Source organism: Bos mutus, chromosome 4 (genome assembly GCF_027580195.1).
Source record: "Bos mutus isolate GX-2022 chromosome 4, NWIPB_WYAK_1.1, whole genome shotgun sequence".
Classification (NCBI taxonomy): Eukaryota; Metazoa; Chordata; class Mammalia; order Artiodactyla; family Bovidae; genus Bos; species Bos mutus.
The window spans coordinates 74,873,271-74,898,958 of NC_091620.1; the positions used below are offsets into that span (position 1 = coordinate 74,873,271).

At 38.3% G+C, this 25,688-nt stretch overlaps 1 protein-coding gene across 1 annotated transcript in view; it reads left to right on the forward strand.

Moving 5' to 3' along the window:
* FBXL13 (F-box and leucine rich repeat protein 13) overlaps positions 1–25,688 on the forward strand; it is a 220,013-nt gene that overhangs the window by 123,598 nt on the left and 70,727 nt on the right. Inside the window, exons 13-15 of the mRNA XM_014478077.2 lie at positions 19,623–19,721; positions 20,269–20,386; positions 20,481–20,643. Of these exons, the coding sequence (XP_014333563.2) occupies positions 19,623–19,721; positions 20,269–20,386; positions 20,481–20,643 (380 nt within the window). The remainder of the gene's footprint in view (positions 1–19,622; positions 19,722–20,268; positions 20,387–20,480; positions 20,644–25,688) is intronic.

Genomic DNA, 25,688 nt, shown 5'->3' on the forward strand with positions numbered 1-25,688 from the left:
ACACATATCTTTCATTATTCCATGTCTTTATTCCATTAAATATTTTCCTGTAACTTACTTTTAAGAGGTATAATAGTATTCCATTGTATCAAAACACCAATTTATATTTAACCATTCATTATTGGCCTACAATTCTTTTTCCTGGTCTACCTTTTTTTCGGCTATCATAAATAATCTCCGAGGAAAATTATTGTAGCCATATCTTAGCATATGTGTATGCAATTTTGGGTACAAATTTTTAGAAATGAAATGATCAGAGGTTATTTTTAAGGTTGTCCATGCTCTACAAAGACTCTCAATTTACATTTATGATGAATATAAAATAGTTTGTTATCTTCATAAATATATTCTATATTAAAAACTTGTCAATTCAACATTGAATATGCTATTTTATATTTTCAATTTGTATTTCTTTGATTTCCAGGCAAAGTTAAACCATACACAGGCACTTAATAAATATTTGTTGAATGATAGCATTTTTGTCTCAGTAAGCTGCCATTATTAAAATATTTTTCAAAGTAATTAAAATTCTTCTTTCAAACTGGGGAATATTGGAGATAATGTAACTTAAGTTCCTGATACAGTTGGTGTTAAAAAATAAAGCCTATTAGTATATTTCTCTAAAATATTTTTCTTCAGAACCTGAGTGCAACATTTTCCTTATAGTATTTTCAGAAGAAAAAAAAAACAAAACTACATTCATTTAACAAAATGATTCTGGCTGAATCAGTTGAACAAATTTAATTTGTTTGCTTTTATATTTACTATTTACTCAAAGTTATAAAATCTAAGCTTATACCATAAAATGATTTTTAAAAGCCATATTTAAATACAATGTAGTAAGACTCTTTGGAGACAAAATGGTTTTATCATGTAAAGAAGGTACTCTTTCCTGTGCTCCTTTGTAATTTATGATCTGGGAGACATTTGGTGACAACGAATGGATTCATCTTTTTCTACATCTTAAGGAATGATGTGTGACCTAACTCATGGTAGATGTTTATCAGATGCTTGTTGAATATTTGGATTAATGTTTAGTTAAATAAGTGAAACTAATGAACCACTATATGAGATGTTGGTAGTTTTCCTTTGCGTCTCATTCTCTGCTTCAAGGAATCACTCCTCTCCCTTCCCTTGTGGTTCTGAGGAGCTGTCAGTCATGACACCATGAAAGTAACATACCACAGTAATTGGGAAATGGGTTCTGGGCACCTGCATTTTAATCCTGAGTTTGCTATTTGATAGGTATGGGGCTGGGGCAGGTCCTAATCTTTCTGTGTACCTTACCTTCCTTATCTATGAAATGGGGAAAATGCTATTAATGGTAACTACCTGTGTTTTGTATGAATTAAATGATTTGACACATATAAGAGGCTTACAATGATGGCTGCATAGTAAATGCTTAGCTACTATTAGATATTCTTTTTAGATTATTAACAGTGTTTTCCAATGGCCACTAGCATTTGGCCCAGGCCTAGACATTCTTAAGTTCCATATGCAATTGCTAGAATTTTTCCAGGAAGAACATGACTTTAGCAGAACCCATTCAGAACTCTTTAGGTACTGTAACAATTTTATGTATACAAATACACACACACACACATATATATGTATGTTATATGTATATTATATATATATATATATATAGTAAAATAAGTCAGAGAAAAGACAAATCTGTATGTTATGGCTTATATGTGTAATCTAAAAAAATACAAAAATAAGTGTATATTCAAGACAGAAACAGACTCACAGACACAGAAAACAAATTTATGGTTACAAAAGGGGAGGGGAGGGCAGGACGGGCAAATTAGGAGTATGGGATTAACAGATAGAAACTACAATACATAAAATAGAGAAGCAACAGGGATTTACTTGGAGAAGGCAATGGCACCCCACTCCAGTACTCTTGCCTGGAAAATCCCATGGACGGAGGAGCCTGGTAGGCTGCAGTCCATGGGGTCACTAAGAGTCGGACACAACTGAGCGACTTCACTTTTCACTTTTCACTTTCATGCATTGGAGAAGGAAATGGCAACCCACTCCAGTGGTCTTGCCTGGAGAATCCCAGGGATGGGGGAGCCTGGTGGGCTGCTGTCTCTGGGGTCGCACAGAGTTGGACACGACTGAAGCGACTTAGCATCGGCAGCAGCAGCAGGGATTTACAGTGTAGCACAGGAATTATACCCAGTATCTTATAACCTATAATGGAATATAATTTGCAAAAAAAACTAAATCACTATACTATACACTTAAAACTAATACAATATTGTAATTCAACTATACTTCAATTAAAAAATGAGCAAAACATGAAGATCTTCCCCTAGTAACAAAAAAGAATACATTAATATACATGTATTAATGTATTTTTAAATTCTTATATTGTGGTTCTGTGTGTGGATATTAATTCTCATGAATTATATTGTGCTATAGCTCTCACTCTTTTTTCTATTTTTGACAATGTTTCTTAAGGTGCTTCTATAAGTCACCTCTTCTCTTCAACCTCTTAATCACAGAAAGCCCCAAGGTTCAGTTTGGATCTACTTTTCTTCTCATCACACCCTTGATGATGTCACCTATTAACAGATTATAGCTTTAAATATCACCTACAATGACAAATACACACACACATATATAAAATCATATATGTGTAATATTCACACACAAATATATGTTCACATGCACATATACACATACATGTATGTAATGTGTGTATACAAGAGTATGTTTATATATGCATATATACATATGTAAGTATATATGCTTATAGGAGTATATGTGTATATATATGTTCTATAGAGAATACATGTATATATGTGCATACATTTATATACATAGACACATATAATGATAGACAATATCAATATCAATGATAGACTTCTCTCTCAAATTTTAGATTCATATCTTAAAAAAAAAAGTCTCTGCTCTAAAATATAACTCCTTGCTCCTCCTTTGGCCTTCCCTATCTTAGTTAATGACAGCTCCATGTTTACAGATGCTTAGGCCAAAAGTCTTGAATTCATCTGTTACAGATTGAATTGTACCCCCTCCAAATTAATATGTGCAATTCCTAACCCCTAGTATCTTAGAATGTGAACTTACTTGGAAATAATGTCATTGCAGATGCAATTAGTTAAGATAATATCATTAGGGTGGGCCCTGATTCAGTGTGACTGATGTCCTTTTTTTAAAAAATTTGGGGAAATTTGGACACAAACATATGCATACTGGAGAGTGCCATGTAAACATGAAGACAGCCATCTACAAACCAAGGAGAGAAGCTTGAACCATATCCTTCCCTCACACTGAATGAACTAACACCCCAACACTGATCTTGGACCTTTTAGCCTCCAGAACTGCTGGACAACAAACTGCTCTTATTTAAGCCACCAGTTGTGGTCCTTTGTTACAGCATACCTAGCCAATGAATATGGCAATCTTAACTCCTCTTTTTCTCACACTCCACATGCACTCTTTCAGGAAGTCCAGTTGACTATCACTTCAGAATCTATCCAGGATCTGACCACTCCTTACCATTTCTATAGTTACTACTCAAATCCAAGTCATCATCCAATCCATCGTCTCTTGCCTGGATTATTGTGACAGCTCCCTAACTGGTCTCTCTGCTTTCACTTCAACCTCTAAGTTTCTTTTCAACAAGTAGCACCTAGAATAGGCTTCTGAAAACAGAAGTCAATGTACTCCCTCAGTTCAAATGCCTGGCAAGTCTTCCTATTTGATCAATAAAACAAAAGCCTTGAAAGGACCTTCAAGACCCCATGTAATCTGCCTGCTTCGCTAACTGTCTCTCTGACATCACTTCCTATTATTCTTCCTTTTAGCAACTCCTCTCCAGCCACACTGGCTTCCTTGCTGTTCTTTGAACACACAAGCTCTTGCCTTTGGGGTTTTTGCACTGGCTGTTTTCCTTGCCTGCAACACTCTGCAGCTATCTGTACAGCTTCTCACCTTCTTTTATTCTATTTCATGAAAAGTGAAAGTTGCTCAATTGTGTCCAACTCTTTGCAACCCCATGGACTGTACAGGGGCCAGACTGAATTCTTCAAGCCAGAATACTGAAGTGGGTAGCCTTTCCCTTCTCCAGGGGATCTTCCCGACCCAGGAATTGAACCAGGGTCTCCTGCATTGAAGGCAGATTCTTAACCAAGTGAGCTATCAGGGAAGCCCTAGGCTATCTAATATATGTCCCTAATGAATGAAGAAATGACTAAAAGGCATCAGCCAGAATGCTCCAAAGAGATCCACATTAGTTTTCCACGTTCATATCAGAGCTCTCTAGAATGTGAACTTGTTTCTTTCAAAATCTCAAAGAAGAAATATGGGTAGAATTTACAGTTTTAATGGAAAGGACAAATCTATCCTCTGTGTACATGAGAAACTGCCAATTAGGAGGGCAGATTACTGGTTATGCTTTTCCTTTACCCTCTGCTCTGTTTGTGTGTTACTTCAAGGGTTCTCATGTTGATATTGCCTTTGGGTAGCCACTTTTCCTACAGATTTAATGTCTCTCCAATTGTATTTAGCAGTGGGTTATGGCATTATATAGAAGGTTAGGCACCCCACTCCAGTACTCTTGCCTGGAAAATCCCATGGACGGAGGAGCCTGGTAGGCTGCAGTCCATGGAGTCGCTACGAGTTGGACATGACTGAGCGACTTCACTTTCACTTTTCACTTTCATGCATTGGAGAAGGAAATGGCAACCCACTCCAGTGTTCTTGCCTGGAGAATCCTAGAGACAGAGGAGCCTGGTGGGCTGCCGTCTATGGGGTCACACAGAGTTGGACACGACTGAAGCGACTTAGCAGCAGCAGCAGCAGCAGGCATAGAATGATCACAGTTGTGCTGGTAACGAAGGCTGGGTTGTAGCCAATCTCAGGTTGAAACCCAAATGTCCAGAAACTAGTAACCCTGAACATGGAGTGGGAAAAGGATCCAGATGAAGATGGGGGTAGTTTGGGCCAAGGTACAGATTTAAGATTTTCAGATTTAAGGTAAACCAGGGAGAAGGCAATGGCACCCCACTCCAGTACTCTTGCCTGGAAAATCCCATGGACGGAGGAGCCTGGTAGTCTGCAGTCCATGGGGTCGCTGAGGGTCAGGCACGACTGAATGACTTCACTTTCACTTTTCACTTTCATGCATTGGAGAAGGAAATGGCAACACACTCCAGTGTTCTTGCCTGGAGAATCCCAGGGACAGGGGAGCCTGGTGGGCTGCTGTCTATGGGGTCGCACAGAGTCAGACACGACTGAAGTGACTTAGAAGCAGCAGTAGCAGCAGGGAGCAAGAGGGCTTATAATAGTTTTTGCCTCTCTGCTCCTTTGTTCTTCATTTCCATCCAGCCTAAATACTTCCACTACGCTCACTTTTTGCCTTCTGCCTAAATACCCTCATACTGTCTCATTTCCCCATTCATCAGGTTAACTTTCACATATCCTTTGAGGCTCTGTTCAATGACAACCTTCTCCAGGAACTCTTCACTGACCCCTCCTTTCCCCTAACCCATTTGGGTTAAGATCTCTTCATTCCACTTCCAGTAAGTGTTCTCTATGTATTTGATGGTCTGCTTGTCTGCTCTCTGCCCCATTGTGAGCTCCTTATGGCAAGGATTGAGCCTGATTATCTGTATCTGTATCCTAAGTATATCATAAATACCTGACACATAGTAAGACTTTGATCAATGTTTCATGAATGAATGAATGAAACTGCAGCCAATTTCAGAGCATGGTTAGCAAGTTCTTCAGCTAGAAGCTCAGGACACTTGTTAGGTGTCTAAGAAGTTGGTAACTTGCTAGAGCAAAGTCTGATTATCTTTTCTTGGTAAGAGCTAAGCCTGATATTTCTTCAGATTTACTGGGAGAAAAGAGCCTAGGCAACTACAAAATATTACAGTGAAAGTTATGGTTTCATCAACTGTTTTTCAGTTATTATACAAGTCAATAAAAATGAAAAGGGATAGCATCCCAGAAATGTTCAAATGATTAGAATACTCAATACAGCAACAGAAGTTTATCAGTAGTTCTTATACTATTAAATCTCTCTGAGACTCATGAATCTTAAAGGTGGACTGTGTAAACTGCAAACTGGAAGATTCTAAGGTCATTTAGGTTCTCTCTACACTACATAAATTCCAACCTCCCCTTTCAGAAAGGCAAAGATCATGGAAGGTCTTACTTATTCACCCCTGGGGTTTGTGGTAGAAGTGGGAGAAAGCTTCGGAGGCACTTCCAGAGATGACTGTATTAGCCAAATGGAACAAAGAGATTGCATTAGCAATCTCATTCTCTCTCCCTCATAAGCAGAAGGCACTGGGATGGTGAATGGAGCCCCAAACTAAAGTTAAGAGACCCCCCTAGAGCCTTTGCTATGCCACCTAAGCACCTGTGCAACCCTGGGCAGTTACGTAGTTTTTCTGCTTCAGTTCTCTCTTTTGTAGAATGGCTAGGTTAGGCTAGATCTCCGAGATCTTTTTCAGCTTTAGGATTTTGTGTTTCTATAAGATGATTAACTAAGATAACTAAAGAAGGAGTATGAGGGGAAAAAGAATAATGAATTTTATTTTGGAAAAGCTGAATTTGAGCTTTCTGTGATACTTCTAGTTGTCAATGACAAGAACTACTTGAAAGTGGAAGTCCAGTCCTTGCAGCAGAGCTGGGAATGGAGGTACAGATTTGGTAGTTTATCAATAGAGGGTAATTGGAACAGTAAGAGTTATGTGACCAGCTAAGCCAGCTGTGAATAAAGAGATAATGTACCAAAATGAATTGGTAACAGCTAAATTAAAAATTTGGAGAAGGCAATGGCACCCCACTCCAGTACTCCTGCCTGGAAAATCCCATAGATGGAGGAGCCTGGTAGGCTGCAGTCCATGGAGTCGCTAAGACCTCACTTTCACTTTTCATTTTCATGCATGAAATGGCAACTCACTCCAGTGTTTTCGCCTTGAGAATCCCAGGGATGGGGGAGCCTGGTGGCTGCCGTCTGTGGGATCACACAGAGTCGGACATGACTAAAGTGACTTAGCAGCAGCAGCAGAAAATTAAAAATTATAATTTACTTATATTTTACCTTATTCTATATTTTAATGAATGGTGACTTTATTTAATCCCTGGTGACTCACTGGTAAAAAAATTCTGCCTGCTAATGCAGGGTTTAATCCCTGGGTTGGGAAGATTCCCTGGAGAAGGAAATGGCAACCCATTCCAGTATTCTTGCCTGGGAAATCTCATGGACAGAGGACAGAAGAACCTGGAGGGCTACAGTCCATGGGGTTGCAAAACAGTTGGACATGACTTAGCGACTAAACAACAACAATAAAAACTGGTACCATTTGTTGGGTATTAACTATGAACTAGATGTTGAGGTATGTGCTCTGCGTTTATTATCTCACTTAATATTTATAAATAACTATATGAGGTGTGTATCATTATTCCCATTTTTGAGGTGTGGAAACTGAGCAGTAGTGTGTTGGTAAACATCTAACACCTGAGAAGGAAAAGGCAAATCCCTGAATTATAATGGTTGCTAACTTCCATGGTGTAAATACTCTCACCATGGCCTATTTCAAGCTAACAGAGGTCACTAAAACAGTGAGACAGGAAGAAATGTGCACTATGTAATACTGTCATCATACAGATATAATAAACATATATATCTTCAAGAACACAGATAACGGTAAAGCACAATAGTAAAATAATTATGAAGTCATGATTTTGGGTGTTTACTACATTTGTTAATATAGCTTATTTAATTTTAAGTTTATATGTTTTAATTTTTTAGCTGGCTGTGTTTAACAACTGGCTTGCATAATTCCTAAAATTTTAACAACCTGCTCTTGCAAGCTAATATAAGCTATCTCCACTTATAATGATGCCATGATAGGGTAAGTAATTTGCTTATGGTCACACTGAAAATGTCTGGACAAAGATTAGAACCTTGATCCATCGAATTCTGAAGACCGGGTTCTTAACCATTCAATTCAGTTCAGTTCAGTTCAGTCGCTCAGTCGTGTCCAACCCTTTGCAACCCCATGAACCACAGCAAGCCAGGCCTTCCTGTCCATCAGCAACTCCTGGAGTTTACCCAAACTCATGTCCATTTATTGGTGATGCCATCCAACCATCTTATCCTCTGTCATCCCCTTCTCCTCCCACCCTCAATCTTTCCTAGCATCAGGGTCTTTTCAAATGAGTCAGCTCTTCGCATCAGGTGGCCAAAGTATTGGAGTTTCAGCTTCAACATCAGGCCTTCCAATGAACACCCAGGACCGATCTCCTTTAGGATGGACTGGTTGGATCTCTCTGCAGTCCAAGGTACTCTCAAGAGTCTTCTCCAACACCACAGTTCAAAAGCATCAATTCTTCAGCGCTCAGCTTTCTTTATAGTCCAACTCTCACATCCATACATGACTACTGGAAAAACCATAGCCTTGACTAGACAGACCTTTGTTGACAAAGTAATGTCTCTGCTTTTTAATATGCTATCTAGGTTGGTCATAACTTTCCTTCCAAGGAGTAAGCATCTTTTAATTTCATGGCTGCAATCACCATCTGCAGTGATTTTGGGGCCCAGAAAAATAAAGTCTGACACTGTTTCCATTGTTTCCCCATCTATTTCCCATGAAGTGATGGGACCAGATGCCATAATCTTTGTTTTCTGAATGTTGAGCTTTAAGCCAACTTTTTCACTCTCCTCTTTCACTTTCATCAAGAGGCCCTTTAGTTCTTCACTTTCTGCCATAAGGCTGGTATCATCAGCATATCTGAGGTTATTGATATTTCTCCCAGCAATCTTGATTCCAGCTTGTGCTTCTTCCAGCCCAGAGTTTCTCATGATGTACTCTGCATAGAAGTTAAATAAGCAGGGTGAGAATATACAGCCTTGACGTACTCCTCTCCTGATTTGGAACCAGTCTGTTGTTCCATGTCCACTTCTAACTGTTGCTTCCTGACCTGCATACAGGTTTCTCAAGAGGCAGGTCAGGTGGTCTGGTATTCCCATCTCTTTCAGAATTTTCCAGTTTATTGTGATCCACACAGTCAAAGGCTTTGGCATAGTCAATAAAGCAGAAATAGATGGTTTTCTGGAACTCTCTTGCTTTTTCCATGATCCAGCTGGTGTTGGCAATTTGATCTCTGGTTCCTCTGTCTTTTCTAAAACGAGCTTGAGCATCTGGAAGTTCACAGTTCACGTATTGCTGAAGCCTGGCTTGGAGAATTTTGAGCATCACTTTACTAGCAGGTGAGAAGAGTGCAACTGTGTGGTAGTTTGAGCATTCTTTGGCATTGCCTTTCTTTGAGATTGGAATGAAAACTGACCTTCTCCAGTCCTGTGGCCACTGCTGAGTTTTCCAAATTTGGTAGCATATTGAGTGCAGCACTTTCAAAGCATCATCTTTTAGGATTTGAAATAGCTCAACTGGAACTCCATCACCTCCACTAGCTTTGTTTGTAGTGATGCTTCCTAAGGCCCACTTGACTTCACCTTCCAGTATGTCTGGCTCTAGGTGAGTGATCACACCATCGTAATTATCTGGGTCGTGAAGATCTTTTTTGTACAGTTCTTCTGTGTATTCTTGCCACCTCTTCTTAATGTCTTCTGCTTCTGTTAGGTCCCTACCATTTCTGTCCTTTATTGAGCCATTAGACTATCATTTGTAAAACTATAAAGTGCTATTTACTGTATATGATAAAGAAATTATTGCTGCATTTAAATTTTGTATTTGAGAAAAGTGTTATATGGTCTTAAGTGTCATCACTCAGGAGGGGTTGTAGTGGAAAAACAGGCACAAATCAGAAAAGTCACAGTGCAATTTCTGTGTCTCTGGGTCAGCTCTTAGGCCTCAGTTTTCCTGTTAAAGGAGTGTTTTGTGTCCTTTCTGAATCACACTTCAACCCATATTGGGAAAAATATTGAAGGATTTATGAAAAATTTTATGAATCTTATAGGTAAGACTCATATAAATTTAAATGGTTGGCATAATTACTAGTTTGAATGCAACTTAATACAAGCTGCATTGAAATAAAAAATAAATAAAACAAAAGCCTATTGTTTAGAATCCATAGATTAATGTAATCTCTGTAGCCAAAATATTTAAAGATGTTTACTACATTAAGTAGTAAAAAATAAAACATCTGGCAACAATTTTTAGATCTTGAAGAATTGGATGATGAAATGATGAGTCTCAGGGGACTCAGATCATATTTCCCCCTCCTGAAAATAGGTTTGAAAAAATTGTAATGCTTTCTGAAAAACTAAACTTATTTCAGTTTCTTCTTTCTTCCCTATCATAGCAAATGGCTTATACACAGAATTTCATGAACTGCTCATAAAACTCTACTTTAGTTCTTTGGATCTGGGTGAAGCCGGTGGTTAGGACTGTAGCTGTAAATCCTCCATCTAACTCAATAAATCTAGACAAAGGAGCTCTGTGATCATTGTGTTTTAAGAAGAAAGTATTGTAGCTGTGATTCTCTTGATTTAAAAGGAGATAAGCCTCCATTATAGCACAGCGGAAGCTCTAAGTAATTGGCCAGTGGGTGAAGAAGAGAACGACATTGTATACTCCAGACAAGGATGGTAGAGTTTAAATGGCAACCCACTCCAGTATTTTTGCCTGGAGAATCCCAGGGACAGAGGAGCCTAGTGGGCTGCCGTCTATGGGGTCGAACAGAGTCGGACACGACTGAAGAGACTTAGCAGCAGCAGCAGCAGCAGCCTGCTTCTGCAGATCACAGCTCTCAGTCATTGTGCAGTGAGCACATACACGCAGAGTTGGCACCCATGCTTGCCTTCCTGGTATCTGTAGGCTTCACTAATCTTGTGCTTTAGTTTTATTTTCCTTATTCACACTGAAAAATGAAAGGTTTTTTTGTTTTGTTTTGTTTTTGTTTTCTTTTTATTTCATGTTTGGCTGTTCAATGTTTTTAGATAAATATGGCAATCTTTAACAAAGGACGATATTGACCATGCTCCACCCCCCTCCACATTAGAACTACTAATTCTAATTTACATTCTACACACAATTTACTTAACAACTACTTGGCCTATTAACAAGCTGTTGTTGCATCATACTTTGCTCCCAGCATGGTGTTGTAAAGGGCCTGGGTAAGACGGGCAGGGATATTACACATGTGCACCTGGAATTATTATACAAGGCAGAAGGTGCACACTGCAAAGTGAGGGCTCTGGTTGTTGGTGCTCTGAGATGTAAGAGAAAGAGACAGCTATACCTGAAGCCTCTTCCAGAGCTATCTGGGAGAAGTGCATTAGTGAATATAGAGGCGCGAGTGGCCATGAAGAACATATAGACTCGAAAGTACAGGCACATGCAAAGAGAGAGAGTGGTAGGTATAATAATTAGGCCTCTTCTCCTATCACCACAGAGGACATAATATTTGAAAGCCTATCAAGCCCTCTTAACACAGATCCTGAGAAGTGTTGCTACTGAAGCCTGTGGCACATTTGAATGCAATAAAACAGAATGTTCCATAATGTTTTGGGAGAAATCCTTCTTTTCAACAGTTCATTCCGCTTGCTAAGCCAGGCTTCTTTGAGGTTATCAAGAGGTTATAAAGGATATATGGATATGACTGAAGTCATCACATTACTCATTAGCCATTGGTTATAGTGCTGGTTAGAATGAGAGGAACAGCTGAAAATGGTACAGGAACACAACATGGGCTATGTCTACCTAAGATGGGTATTTCTGTCATGAGGGTCCCACCCTACATATATCTCTTTTTCTGTGTTGTTGAGCTAACTGATTCAGAGACAATGTTGCAAAGAAGGGCTGGAAAATGGGAGCTGGATAAGATGTGATCCTCCCTGAGGAGGGATCTGAGCTAGGTTGTGCTGCTCAGCACTTTGGTCTTCTTTTCATGTGGCTCACTGAGAGCTCATTTCCTTCACAGACCACTCTGTCCTGTTGTGCTCAGGCCCAGCCAGAGGCAGATGGAGAGAATTTCCCTCTGAGCACCAAGGCTTCTCTGTCCCCATTAGCAGCAGTAGCTGTCTGCTGGGACTTGAGACTGGAACACCACTGGTGTGGCCAACTTCCCCAAGTTCCCAACCAATGGGAGCTTAACCAGAAAACAGCCACGTGGCAGGGCTCCAGTTGTTGTCCAAACTGAAGCCAAAATTACCTCAAAAGTAAACAAAAAGAGATCCAACCCCAAATTTTATAAGAATCCTATACAGAAAATGCACAGATATCAGATGTGGCAAAACCCAGTATTTTACCACAGTGAAATAATTTGCTTTTTCTCTTAGAGAGGAATCTTTAATTTTAGGCTTGTATCCTCATCACTTCAGTGAAGAGAAAGGACAACTAATCGTTGGTTGGCCTAAAAGATTCTGGCAGGAATATTTGAGTCATAAAATATTAGCCAAGCATCTTTTTGGATATTCTAAAATAAACTATGTACAGAACTAAGCATTTCATGCCAGGACAAAACTGAAAAGCTTTTCTCAGAGGTCTCCCTGCCCCTCCCCCTTCCTTTCCTGGATACAATCTTATTGGTTGATAGCACCCAGCTTTTGGCTGCATTACAAGGAACCACTCAGCTCTGGCTGATTTCTGCTATCACTTTTTCCCCCTTGTTCAGGAAATCTTGTTATGAACATGTTTCCAAGACAGCAAGAGAGAAAAAGTTTTTTACTTGTTTTGGGGAAGCCATTATTGGAGATACGAGTGTGAGGGTAATAGACTTGTTGTTATCTTTTAGTTCTTAGCCACTTGGTTGCTTAGCCACTGGGGAAGCAGGGCAATACACTAGGGCTGAGATAAGGGGAGAAATTTAGAAGTGTTGTGAAAAACAACTGCTCCCATCCCTGGATCTGGAGTTACTCACTATGGGGAGAAATGGTCTCTAGCCTTGGCTCTGCTGTTGACTGTGTGACTCAAGAACATCCGTTCATTCATCCAGCACTTACAGAGCACCCACTCTGTGTGTGGCACCGTGTCCAGCGCTGGGGACACACCATGAGGAACAGATAAGGAATCTATTCTCAAATCACCCAACTTCTCTAAATACCGTTTCGTCATACTCATGGTGTGAGGGATACACTAGAATGATGTCTCAAGGTCTTTACCTCTAGTTCTTGAATCTTTATTTTTCAGTGAGCTCACAATATGCCCAGAAGAACAGTAACAGGAAAACTGGTACTCGAAACACATACCAGGTATCATGCTAACGAACCACTTTCATATACATGACTCTGTTTTCTCAAGAATCTCCTAAAATAAGTATTATTATACCCATTTTATAGATGAGACAACTAAGCATCAGACAGGTTGAACCGCCTTTTGTTATAAGTGAGAAAGAGAGAGACTCAAACCCAGCTCTCTGCTGGCTCCAAGCCCAGCATTCTTTCCCTGTCCTCTGTTCTCCAGATTTATAATGTTAATTTATCTCCCCTGGACTTTTCCCTGCGAGTATTTATGGAAAACTTATTCAAGAATCCATGGCAGTACAATATGAAATACCTAATTTTTGTCTTATGGGTCTTCCATTAGTTTTTCCTCCCTCTTTACCTACTAAGCTTTTCTTATTCATCCCAAGGGTGATCTTGCCACTTCATCTAAGCCAAGTACTCCCACTGCTTTGCCTCTGCTTGTGCTTTACCTTCAACTTTGAATCATTTTCAATCTTGTCTGTAGCCAAAATCTGTACTCTTTCCCAGACTTGGTCTTACTCCTAAATTTAATTCATCTATCCCCTAATAGTTATTCAACACAGTAAGAAGTTTAAAAGAAAAAGAGTATAACATCATCTCCTTGGGGGAAATAAAACATGCACAGATTATAGGAATGTTATATGCTAAAATAGTTATAAACCTATAAGGGCGAGAGATGAAAGGTAGCAGGATAGGGCTGGAGTCACTGGGACTTGAGGAATAGCTAAGGCTTGACTAGATGAAAAGAGAAAGGGGTGGAGAAAGGTTACAAGGTCAGACAAAGAGCAGACAGGTCCACTGAGTACTGGAGAAGTTGGATGCCTTTCTGGCCGGAATGACGAAGTTTGAAGAGCTCTGGAAGCTGGGATGGAACAGTTGAACTGGATGTTATTGTTGAAGAATGTTAATCAGAAGGAGTACTGGATTAAGAATTTGTACATCTGTATTCTTGCTCTACTTACCAATCTGTAATCTGGAGAAAATCGATCAAGAGATCTGAGTCTCCATTTCCTCATCTCTTAGGGCTACCTCAGTCTATAGAAGTCTCAGCTCCTTAGAACAGCCTCTCTTCTTTTACTGTTCCTGCCTCCAGACATTTTGTAGCGTGTCTTTTAAGTGTGAGCAGTCAGTTATGAGACCTTTCACAACATAGTATAATCACACATCCTCTGTGAGAACTTTCACAGTGCTGAAAAACATGATTGGTCACAAAGCTACCACAAGTTAAATAATAAAAATTAAGTTATACAGTCTAAAGAATAAAATTTAGGCTATACAAGTTAAATAATACTCATACACAAGCATTAAAAATGGAATTTTTGACTGGGAGTTTGGGATTAGGAGATGCAAACTAGTATCCATAGGCTGGATAAACAACATGGTCCTGCTGTAGAGCACAAGGAACTCTATTCAATATACTGTAATAAATCATAATGGAAAAGAACAGAAAAGAATATATATATCTGAATCACTTTGCTGTACAGCAGAAATTGACCCAACATTGTAAATCAACTCTATACTTCACTAAAATATTTTAAAAAATGGAATGTTTCCTCTACCAATTTCAAGCTTTAACTTTAGGACACTCAGTCCAGTTCAGTCGCTCAGTCGTGTTCGACTCTTTGTGACCCCATGGACTGCAGCACACCAGGATTCCCTGTCCATCACCAACTCCTGGAGCTTGCTCAAACTCCTGTCCATTGAGTCAGTGATGCCATCCAACCATCGCATCCTCTGTCATCCCCTTCTCCTCCTGCCTTCAATCTTTCCCAGCATCAGGGTCTTTTCCAGTGAGTCAGTTCTTCGCATCAGGTGGCCAAAGTATTGGAGCTTCAGCATCAGTCCTTCCAATGAATATTCAGGACTGATTTCCTTTATGATTGCCTAAGTTCCTTAATTAAATATTTAGAATTAAAATTTTAAGACTTGAGACTTTGTGTTTTAACTTGAAAATATGGGGCAAAAATAAGGTCTTAGGGCTTTCTTTTTAGTTATGTATGAGTCAAACAGTTAGTGGTTCCAGATGGGGTGGATGGTCTCAAAGATGCTGATCTGGATAAAAGTGTGGCCAGGCAAGCTTAGATGAACAGCCAGGAAAGCAGCCAAGAGCAAAAAGAGCATTAACCATGAGTCTAGGAAAAGTCAATGTTCAAAATATTCAAGGAAGCTGTGATGTTAATTTTAGTGTGTCTACTTGAATGGGCCGTGGGTGCTCAGTTTTTTGGATAAATATTATTCTAGGTTTGTCCATGAGGCTGTTTCTGTATGAGATCAATATTTAAATAGTAGACTGACTACAGCAGATTGCCTTCCTCAACGTAGGTGGGTCTCATCTAATCTGTTGAGTGTCTGAATAGAACAAAAAGGCTGAGAAGGAAAATACACTCTCTATGCCTGTCTTCAAGCTAGGACATCAGTCTTTGCCTGTCTTCAGACAATACCTTCAGCTCTCCTGGTTCTTCAGCTTACCAACTGCAGATCTTGGGACTTTTTAGCCCCTATTGTTGTTTGAGCCAGTTCCTTATAAGAACTTTATCTATGTATCTATGTATGCATTTTTTTCTTCCTTCCTCCCTTTCCATCTATTTGTCTGTCTGTCTATCTATCTATCTACTTGTCTCCTATTGGATTTGTTTTTCTGGGGAACCCAGACTAATACAGTAGCATTAGGACCCACATCATAATGGGTGCTTGTGAGGATGACACAGACCAGTTATGTGAAAATATATTGGAGCTGAAGCTCTAATATTTTGGCCACCTTATGTGAAGATCCAACTCATTGGAAAAGACCCTGATGCTGGGAAAGATTGATCATAAAAGGAGAAAAGGGCAGCAGAGGATAAGATGTTGGATAGCATCACCGACTCAATGGACATGAATCTGAGGAAATTCTGGGAGACAGTGAAGGACTGGGAAGCCTGGCATGCTGAAGTGCATGGAATTGCAGAGTTGGACATGTTTGAGTAACTGAATAACAATATGAAAACTGCCTTAAAAAGTGCCTGGTAAACAATAAGTGTTACTTAAATGATAGCTATTATGAGCCCTACTAGGCTCCTAGAGCTCACCACAGCCTCTCATGGAACATTTTGGATCCTATGATCAGAAACTTTTCTTCCAGTCCATGAGTGAGGAATAGGAGTAAGAGGAATTCAACAAATGTTTTCCTGAGCTTTAGCAGGAAGTCTTTGAAATCATCTAGCAGGACACTTTTAGGCCAAATATCACCTAGAGGCTTGGCTTTTTAACAAGTTAAAAGGACCATGTCCTGAAGAAGAAGTCTTCAGTAGATACTCACTTTCAGCATACATTAGATTTCTTTAAGTATGTGACTGCAAGCCGACTCTGTGAGGAAGAGGATTGAATTTCCTTCTTCTTTCCTTTTATTCAATTTTTCTGATTACAGAAGAATTATATGCTCATTAAATAAGATTTTTAAAACACAAAAGAAAATAAAAGTCATTCATGAGCTCAGTATCCAAAGATAAACAATATTTTGAAATGTTTCTAGTTTTTTGTCTATTTGTCTGTGACATATATATTTTTTAAAACAACATTGAGATCATAATATATATGGCTGCTATTCCTCTATCTCCCTGTCATATTGTGAAGATGACGTGGTATGAGAGTTCCCCTTGATATTTGTTTTTGGAAAGAGTCTTACTCTCCCATTACTGAATCAGAGCATCATCTTATGGCCCATCCATGACCATTTGTTAGGAAATGAAGTCTAAATAACAATGTTATTTTAAGATAATTCATAGGGAAATATATTTGGTCTTTTGACAAGTAACTATTTTTGAACACTCTCTACCACTGTTGCTTCTATTAATGTAGATAATGATAGCTGAAAGAAATCAACATACAAAGCTATAGTAATCAAAATGGTGTGGTACTGCCACAGGACAGACACGTAGAATTGAGAGTCCACTAATCTATACTGTTATGGCCAACTGATTTCCAACACAGGTGCCAAGCCCATGCAGCTGGGGAAAGAGTATTCTCTTCAACAGCTGGTGCTGGACAACCGGATTATCCATGAAAAAATGAAGTAGGTTCCCTACCTCATACTACATACAAAAATGAACTGAAAATGGACCAATGACCTAAATATGAACTAAAATGACAACACTTAGAAGAAAACACTGAGAATAAATCCACATGACCTTAGATTTAGCAATGGATTATTAGATATGACATCAAAAGCATAAGCAACAAAAGAAAAAGCTGAGAAAATGGACGTCATCAAAGTAAAAAACTTGTGTATCAAAGGACATTATTAAAAAGTGAAAAGACAACCTAAAGAATGAACAAAATATTTCCAAGTCATATATCCAGGGGTCTAGAAAGCAGAATATACAGGAACTCTTATAACTCAACAAATGACAAATGACCAATTAAAAAATAGTCAAAGGACTTGAATAGACATTTTCCTAAAGAAGACATTCAAATGACTAATAAGCACATGAAAAAATTTCAATTTCATTAGTCATTGGACTTCCGTGGTAGCTCAGCTGGTAAAGAATCTGCCTGCAATGTACGAGACCCCAGTTCAATTCCTGGGTCAGGAAGATCTGCTGGAAAAGGGATAAGCTACTCACTCCAGTATCCACCTGGTAAAAAATCTGCCTGCAATGCATATGTCATTAGGGGGATGCAAATCAAAATTACAATGAGGTACTACTTCAAACTCAGGAAATTTTTTGAAAAAGGAAAATATGAAAAAATAAAAAATAAGTTTTGGCAAAGATGTGGAGAAATTAGGACCCTTGTAGATTGCTGGTGAGGATGTAAAATAGTACAGCCACTGTAGAAAGTATTTTGATGGTTCTTTAAAAAGTTAAAAGTAGAATTACCATATAATCTGGCAATCTCACTCCTAGGTGTATACCCAAAGGAATTTAAAACTGGTATTCAAACAAATAGATGTACATGTATGTTCACAGCAGCACTATTCAAAATATCCAAAAGATCTAAAACAGATAAGTGGATAAACAAAATGTGGTATCTCCATAAAATAGAATATTATTCAGCCATAAAAAGGAATAAGGTACTGACACATATATTTTGAACTTCAAAAACATCAGGGCAAGTGAAAGAAACTGGACACAAAATGACCGCATACTGCATAATTCCACTTGTAAGAAATATTTACAGTAGGTAAATCCATAGAGACAGAAAACAGATTAGTGATTGCCAGGGGCTAGGGAAGGTGTGTATGGGGAGCAACTTCTTAATACGTAAAAGGATTTTTTTTAGGGTGATAAATATGTTTTGAAACTACATAGAAGTTGTGACTATTCAAAACTATGATTACTTCAGTTCAGTTCAGTTGCTCAGTTGTCTCCGACTCTTTGCGACCCCATGAACCACAGCACGCCAGGCATCCCTGTCCATCACCAACTCCTGGAGTCCACCCAAACCCATGTCCATTGAGTCAGTGATGCCGTCCAACCATCTCATCCTCTGTCATCCCCTTCTCCTCCCACCCTCAATCTTTCCCAGCATCAGGGTCTTTTCCAATGAGTCAGCTCTTTGCATCAGGTGGCCAAAGTATTGGAGTTTCAGCTTCAACATCAGTCCCTTCAATGAACATCCAGGACTGATCTCCTTTAGGATGGACTGGTTGGATCTCCCTGCAGTCCAAAGGACTCTCAAGAGTCTTCTCCAACACCACAGTTCAAAAGCATCAATTCTTCAGTGCTCAGCTTTCTTTATAGTCCAACTCTCACATCTATACATGACCACTGGAAAAACCATAGCCTTGATTAGATTGACCTTTGTTGACAAAGTGATGTCTCTGCTTTTTAATATGCTGTCTAGGTTGGTCATAACTTTCCTTCCAAGAAGTAAGTGTCTTTTAATTTCATGGCTGCAATCACCATCTTCAGTGATTTTGGAGCCCAGAAAAATAAAGTCAGCCACTGTTTCCACTGTTTCCCCATCTATTTGCTATGAAGTGATGGGACCAGATGCCATGATCTTAGTTTTCTGAACGTTGAGCTTTAAGCCAACTTTTTCACTCTCCTCTTTCACTTTCATCAAGAGGCTCTTTAGTTCTTCTTCACTTCCTGCCATAAGGGTGGTGTCATCTGTGTATCTGAGGTTATTGATATTTCTCCTTAGTTAAGAGACTTTAAGTGACTAATTTTATGTTATATGAATTTTACTTCAATACAAAATAGAATAACAAGTTAAATAGGCTTACCCTGGTGATCATTTCACAAAACATACATATAAAAAATAAAATAAAGAAATCAAGATTAGAATATGTGTTTCCTTTTTATGTCTGCAGCATGTTATGATTTCAACTTTAAAACACAGTAAACCAATCATAACACATCTTTGGTTATTACTATCTTTGGATTTTATTAGAGGTGATGCTAATGGGTTCTCCCATCATTTTCACCAACTTTGTACAATTCAGATTTCAGTCCAAGGCTTCAGGAACATTGCAAACAGCTGCAGTGGGATAATGCATCTGACTATCAATGACATGCCAACTCTGACGGACAACTGTGTAAAAGTAGGTATTTGGAAACTACATTTTCTTCTCAGTCCCATTTGGTAGGCATATTTTCTAGTGGCTTGAATTATTGAAAAACATGAATGGGCTTTTCATTGCAGTTGATGTTATATAATTATGAAATTTACACACACATTTGAACATTTGAATCTTTAAATACCCTAAGAAACTTCATTTCACATTTAGGATATTTTTATTTCAATGATATTGCAATCAAATCTTACAAAATCATATGTAAGCTTAAGCATAAACCTTAAATCTGGTTCTACATGTTAAGCTTCTAAAGGTTCTGATTTCTTTCAGCATTCCATTGTCTCATGCATTCCTATCTTTTGTGATATCATTTAGTTGATTCTTACACATTACTCAAATGTAAGTGTAGTAAAGTATATTGGAAAAAGTAAAAGTTCCCATTTTCTTTGACAATAGGACAACTTAATAGTTAATGTGTCCGTTTTTGAAAAGACTGAGAGAAAAAATAATCTCATGACTTTGACAAATGTGTTCTATATAATCTGATTAACCTTTTATTTTTTCCCTTCTAAAGGCTTTAGTTGAGAAATGCCATCGTATTTCATCAGTAGTCCTCATTGGCGCACCACATATTTCCGATAGTGCTTTCAAAGCTCTTTCTGGTTGTGACATCAAAAAGATCCGATTTGAAGGTGTGAGATATAAAAAGTAGTTTAGCATTAATTTTTACTTTTAATCTTGTGGTGATTCAAATACAATCCTTAACTTTTTCTTTTTTTTAAACAGGAAATAAAAGGATTACTGATGCATGCTTCAAACTTATAGACAAGAGTTATCCAAACATCAGTCACATTTACATGGTAGACTGCAAGGGAATAACAGATGGTAGCCTCAAATCACTCTCACCTTTGAAGCATCTCACTGTGTTGAATCTGGCAAACTGTGTAAGGTAAACAGTCATTCAGTCAAGAAACACTGATTATCTAGAATGTTCCAAGCTTCCTCAAGATGCTCATTGGTCAGTATAGTAAACATGAAAGTCAGGGATCTAAGTAGAGGTAAGTGCAGAGTTCTGTGGTAAAACAAAGGAGGGGCACCCAACCCAGACTAGTTATATGTGGGCACGGGGAGATGATCAGGGAATGCTCAGGATATGTGGAGTCACAGGCTCTTGTAAGATTAAATGAATTCCCTAGAACATTTGTGGGCTACTTATCCTAGTGAAGGTTCTCATAGCTAGTTCAGTTAATAGGTCTTTTTCCCAAATGGACTTTCTGACTTGCCTATGAAGAACCAATCTTACTGAAGTGTTTACTCTTGGGTACTAGTTAGATTTTTCCTCTGTGTGGATCTGCTCACAGATGGCAAGTTCTTACTGAAACCGTTTTTTTCACCTGAGTTACAAATAGGCTTCTGACCTGGCATTCTCAGGTGGGCAAGGATCAAATTCTTGATAAAATGTCTTCCCCAATTGATATCTCAGCCTCTTTCCTATGTAAATTTCTTAAAATATTATGAGGCCAGAAGATAACAAAACAGCATGTGATTACAAAGAAATTGGTTAATAGTTTGTATAACATAAGACAAGTTAGAGTAATAAGCTAAGCTAAACAAAGTCTTAACCCATGGTCCCTATTATTAAAATAGGGAGGCACCGAGGGTTGGGAGGGAAGGCAAAGACAGGATTTGAAACGGGGAAACCTGGATTAGGAAAGGAAGCCTCTAGTTAATAGCCAATAAGGAATTGAGGCCTCCTACCAACAGACATGTAAGTGAATTTAGAAGCAGATCCTCCACACTCAGTAAATCCTGCAGATGACTAAAGCCCCAGCTGATATCTTGTAGTTGCAAGCTCATGAACAAGCTGGCATCATGATGGAAGCACAATATGGAAGCTATTATACAACAGCTAATGGACTTCCCTGGTGGCTCAGCTGGTAAAGAATCCACCTGCAGTACGGGAGACCTGGGTTCTATCCTTGGGTTGGGAAGATTCCCCTGGAGGAGGGCATGGCAACCCATTCCAATATTCTTGCCTGGAGAATCCCCATGGACAGAGGAGGCTGGTGGGCTGCAGTCCATGGGGTTGCAAAGAGTCGGACACAATTGAGCAACTAAGAACATAACAGTTAATCCTATTTGTATTAACATGAAATAAAATTGAATTGCACTCATATATTTCACTCAGGCTTCTGTAGGTTAATTAATTTTTAAAATAAATGGAGGTTTTTATGCTTCTAGCAGTATAGTTGACAAAATACTTCAAAGGACTCCTTGCTATTAATACAAACAATTTAGATTCTTGATGAAACATACTTTCAATACATTGCTGAGCCTACAAAGAGTAAGAGAAATATGCAGTTCATGATTCATCACCATCCTCTCAATGAGCAGACTCTCTGAGATGGAGAGTGGAGGGCAAGCAAACATAAAAGGTGGAGCTGCTATTAGCATAAATGTTCAACACTGACATTGAGAGAATCAATTTTAGTAAGACTCAAGATAGGGAAGCAGGATGAGACTTCTGCAGTGTTTGGACCCTTCAAAAGGGACAAAACAGTCTCAAGTAGATAGTACCCAAGCCCCTGGAAGAAGTTATCTGCAAGCTTTTTTGAAGGAAAGCATCTTCTCTTTAAGCATCCAGGATTCCCATAGGTTAAGATCAAATAAATGCTCACAATTAAAGACCATCAAATGTATGAAGATATGAGTCATCACGTGTACAAAGATATGCAGTATACATTTGAGCTGAGTAATTCAGATATTAGAAGAATTAATCATAGAATATTAAGTAACTATGTGTAAAATGTTTGAATAAATAGATAATGGAACCAGAAATATGAGCAGGCAACAAAATATGATAAAAATAACTAGACTAGCCATGGAAGTAGACATTGGCTCCTTGGAAGAAAATGTGACAAACCTATGAGAAACCTACAGAACATATTGAAAAGCAGAGACATCACTTTGACTACAAAGGTCCATATAATCAAAGCTATGGTTTTTCCAGTAGTTAGGTATGGATGTGAGAGTTTGACCATAAAGAAGGCTGAGCGCCAAAGAACTGATACTTTCAAACTGTGGTACTATAGAAGACTCTCAAGAGTTCCTTGGACAGCAAGGAGATAAAACCAGTCAATCCTAAAGGAAATAAACCCTGAATATTCACTGGAAGGACTAATGCTGAAGCTGAAGCTCTAATACTTTGGCTACTTGATACAAAGAGCCAACTCTTTGGAAAAGACCCTGATGCTGGCAAAGATTGAAGACAGGAGGAGAAGGTGACGACAGAAGATGAGATGGTTGGATGGCATCACTGATTCAATGGATAAGAGTTTGAGCAAACTCCAGGACATAGTAAAGGACAGGGAAGATTAGTGTGCTGCAGTCCATGGGGTTGCAAAGAGTCAGACATGGCTTAATGACTGTACAACAACAACTTGAAAAACTAACTTTTAGAAATAAATAAATATGATATAGTTATTGAAATAAAATGGATTGCTAATCAGCAGACTAGAACTCAGTGAAGAGAGAAATACAAAATTGGAAGATAACTGAAGATATGGTAGCAGAGTGAAAAAATAAAAAGAAAAATATAATAGAGTATAACAAGATAGGGGAGGTTTAATAAAAATTCATCTATAGAAGATACACTTAAAATGGGAAATTTGAGAAATCAAAGCATATATTTTTCTCAACCACATATCAATCCTTCAAAAAATGGACTGTGTATAAAGTCTTAAAGCAAGTCCTCACAACTTTTATAGTACTGGTATCAAGAAACTATATTCTCTTACTACAGAGCAATTATATTAGGAATCAGTAATAGGAAGCTACATTTTATTTACTTATTTATTTTTGAAAGCTACATTTTAAAAATATTCATGATTTAAAATGAAAATTCCAGAGCATCAGAATCACCTGGAGAGCTGAATAGAACTACACATGCCCAAGCTCTATCCCAGAGCTACTGAATCTGAATATCTACCGATGGAACACCAACTTCCATATTTTTGAAAAAAGCAACATGGGTGCCTTTGATGCACAGCCAGGTTTACAACTAACTACATTAACTCATCAGCTTGGCCATTATGTGAAATAATCCTTTCTATTGACATTTATGCTTCCTGGACTATCATATAAATTTATATATACATACATATAAACACAGATTCATGTCAGTATGTGTATGTGTGTGTGTGTGTATAAACGTGTGTTTTCAGGCAATTTTTTCTCTTTCAATCATTCATCTGTCTTCTATCTAATCTTGCACAGTATTTTATCTGTAAAAATGGGGGAAATAAAGAGTATATACTCAGGATTGTTGTGAGGATAAAATAAATCAATTCATATAATATGTTTAGAATAGTGTCTGACACTTAATAAACACTCAGTAAGTGTTATCTATTATCATTATACTTTAATAAATTCTTTACCATCTGAGCTACCAGGGAAGTCCATGAAATCAGAAGATGATTGCTTCTTGCCAGGAAAGCGATGACAAACCTAGACAGTGTATTGAAAAGCAGAGACATTACTCTGCTAACAAAGGTTCACATAGTCAAGGCTATGGTCTTCCCAGTGGTCACATATGTTTGAGAGAGCTGGACCATAAAGAAGGCAGAATGCCAAAGAATTGATGCCTTTGAACTGTGGTGCTGGGAAGACTCCTGAAAGTCCCTCGAACAGCAAGGAGAGCAAACCAGTCAATCTTAAGGGAGAACAACCCTGAATATTCACTGGAAGGACTGATGCCAAAGCTGAAGCTCCAGTATTGTGGTCATCTGATGTGAACAGATGACTCATTGGAAAAGTCCCTGATGCTGGGAAAGATTGAGGGCAGAAAGAGAAGAGGGCATCAGAGGATGAGACAGCTGGATGGCATCACCGATCCAATGAACATGAACTTGGGCACTCTCAGAGATTGTGAGGGACGGGGAAGTCTGGCATGCTGCAGTCCATGGGATTGCAAAGCGTCAGACAGGACTGGGCGACTGAACAACAACAAAATATATTCTAATATCTAACAGACTGAAATTCTCTTCATGAGTTGTCTTCTTTTAAATTATTAGATATTTTTGCCAGTTTATTCTTCCAAATGAATGCTGGAATACTTTTGTCACATTTCAGAAAAAAATCCTATTGAGATAGTAATTGAAATTATGTTAAATACATAAATTTTGGAAAGATATATAGTTTTATAATACTTACTTGAGTTTCTCTTTCTTTGTCCAAGACTTATTTACTAAAAATGTGTTCAGATATCTAAGTAGTTTAATTATAATTTTGTAACTAACGTTTAGTTTTATAACATCATGGTACAAAAATGTGACCTCTGTCTTTTGGAGTCTTTATTTAGGGGTAAGGCTGATGGGAAAGTTGATGGTTAAGTTGTTTATCATGTTGAATATACTTTAATAGTCCATGGAATTTAAATTACATTAATTATATTAATTTTCATGACCCATTTTTGTTTGTCAAAAGCCAAGTCTAATACAAAATTGTACCTTAATTATGTTCTTTTTGAATTCCTAATTATTTTTCCTTCAGTTTGTATTTATGCTATATTATGTTTGCATGAAGGGGCTTCCCTGCTAGTTTAGATGGTTAAGAATCTGCCTGTAATGCAGGAGACCCGGGTTCGATCCGTGGGTCCAGAAGATCCCCTAAAGAAGGGAATGGCTACCCACTCCAGTATTCTTGCCTAGAGAATTCCATGGACAGAGGAGCCTGGCAGGCTTCAGCCCATGTTTTGCAAAGTCAGACATGACCGAGCGACTAACACTATATGTTGCATAAAAAGTCATGACTTGGATTTTTGTCTTCATAGTAGTATTTATAAGAATTATTTGGTTAAAAGGTAATTTTTTAAAAGATTGTAGGATTACTTAGTTTTTTATGATTAGGCTTATGAATATACTTAATATTCAGAAATTTGTAATCCATATTCAAAGGCAACCAAAATTTAGAGTTAAGATTTGATTTATCATATGA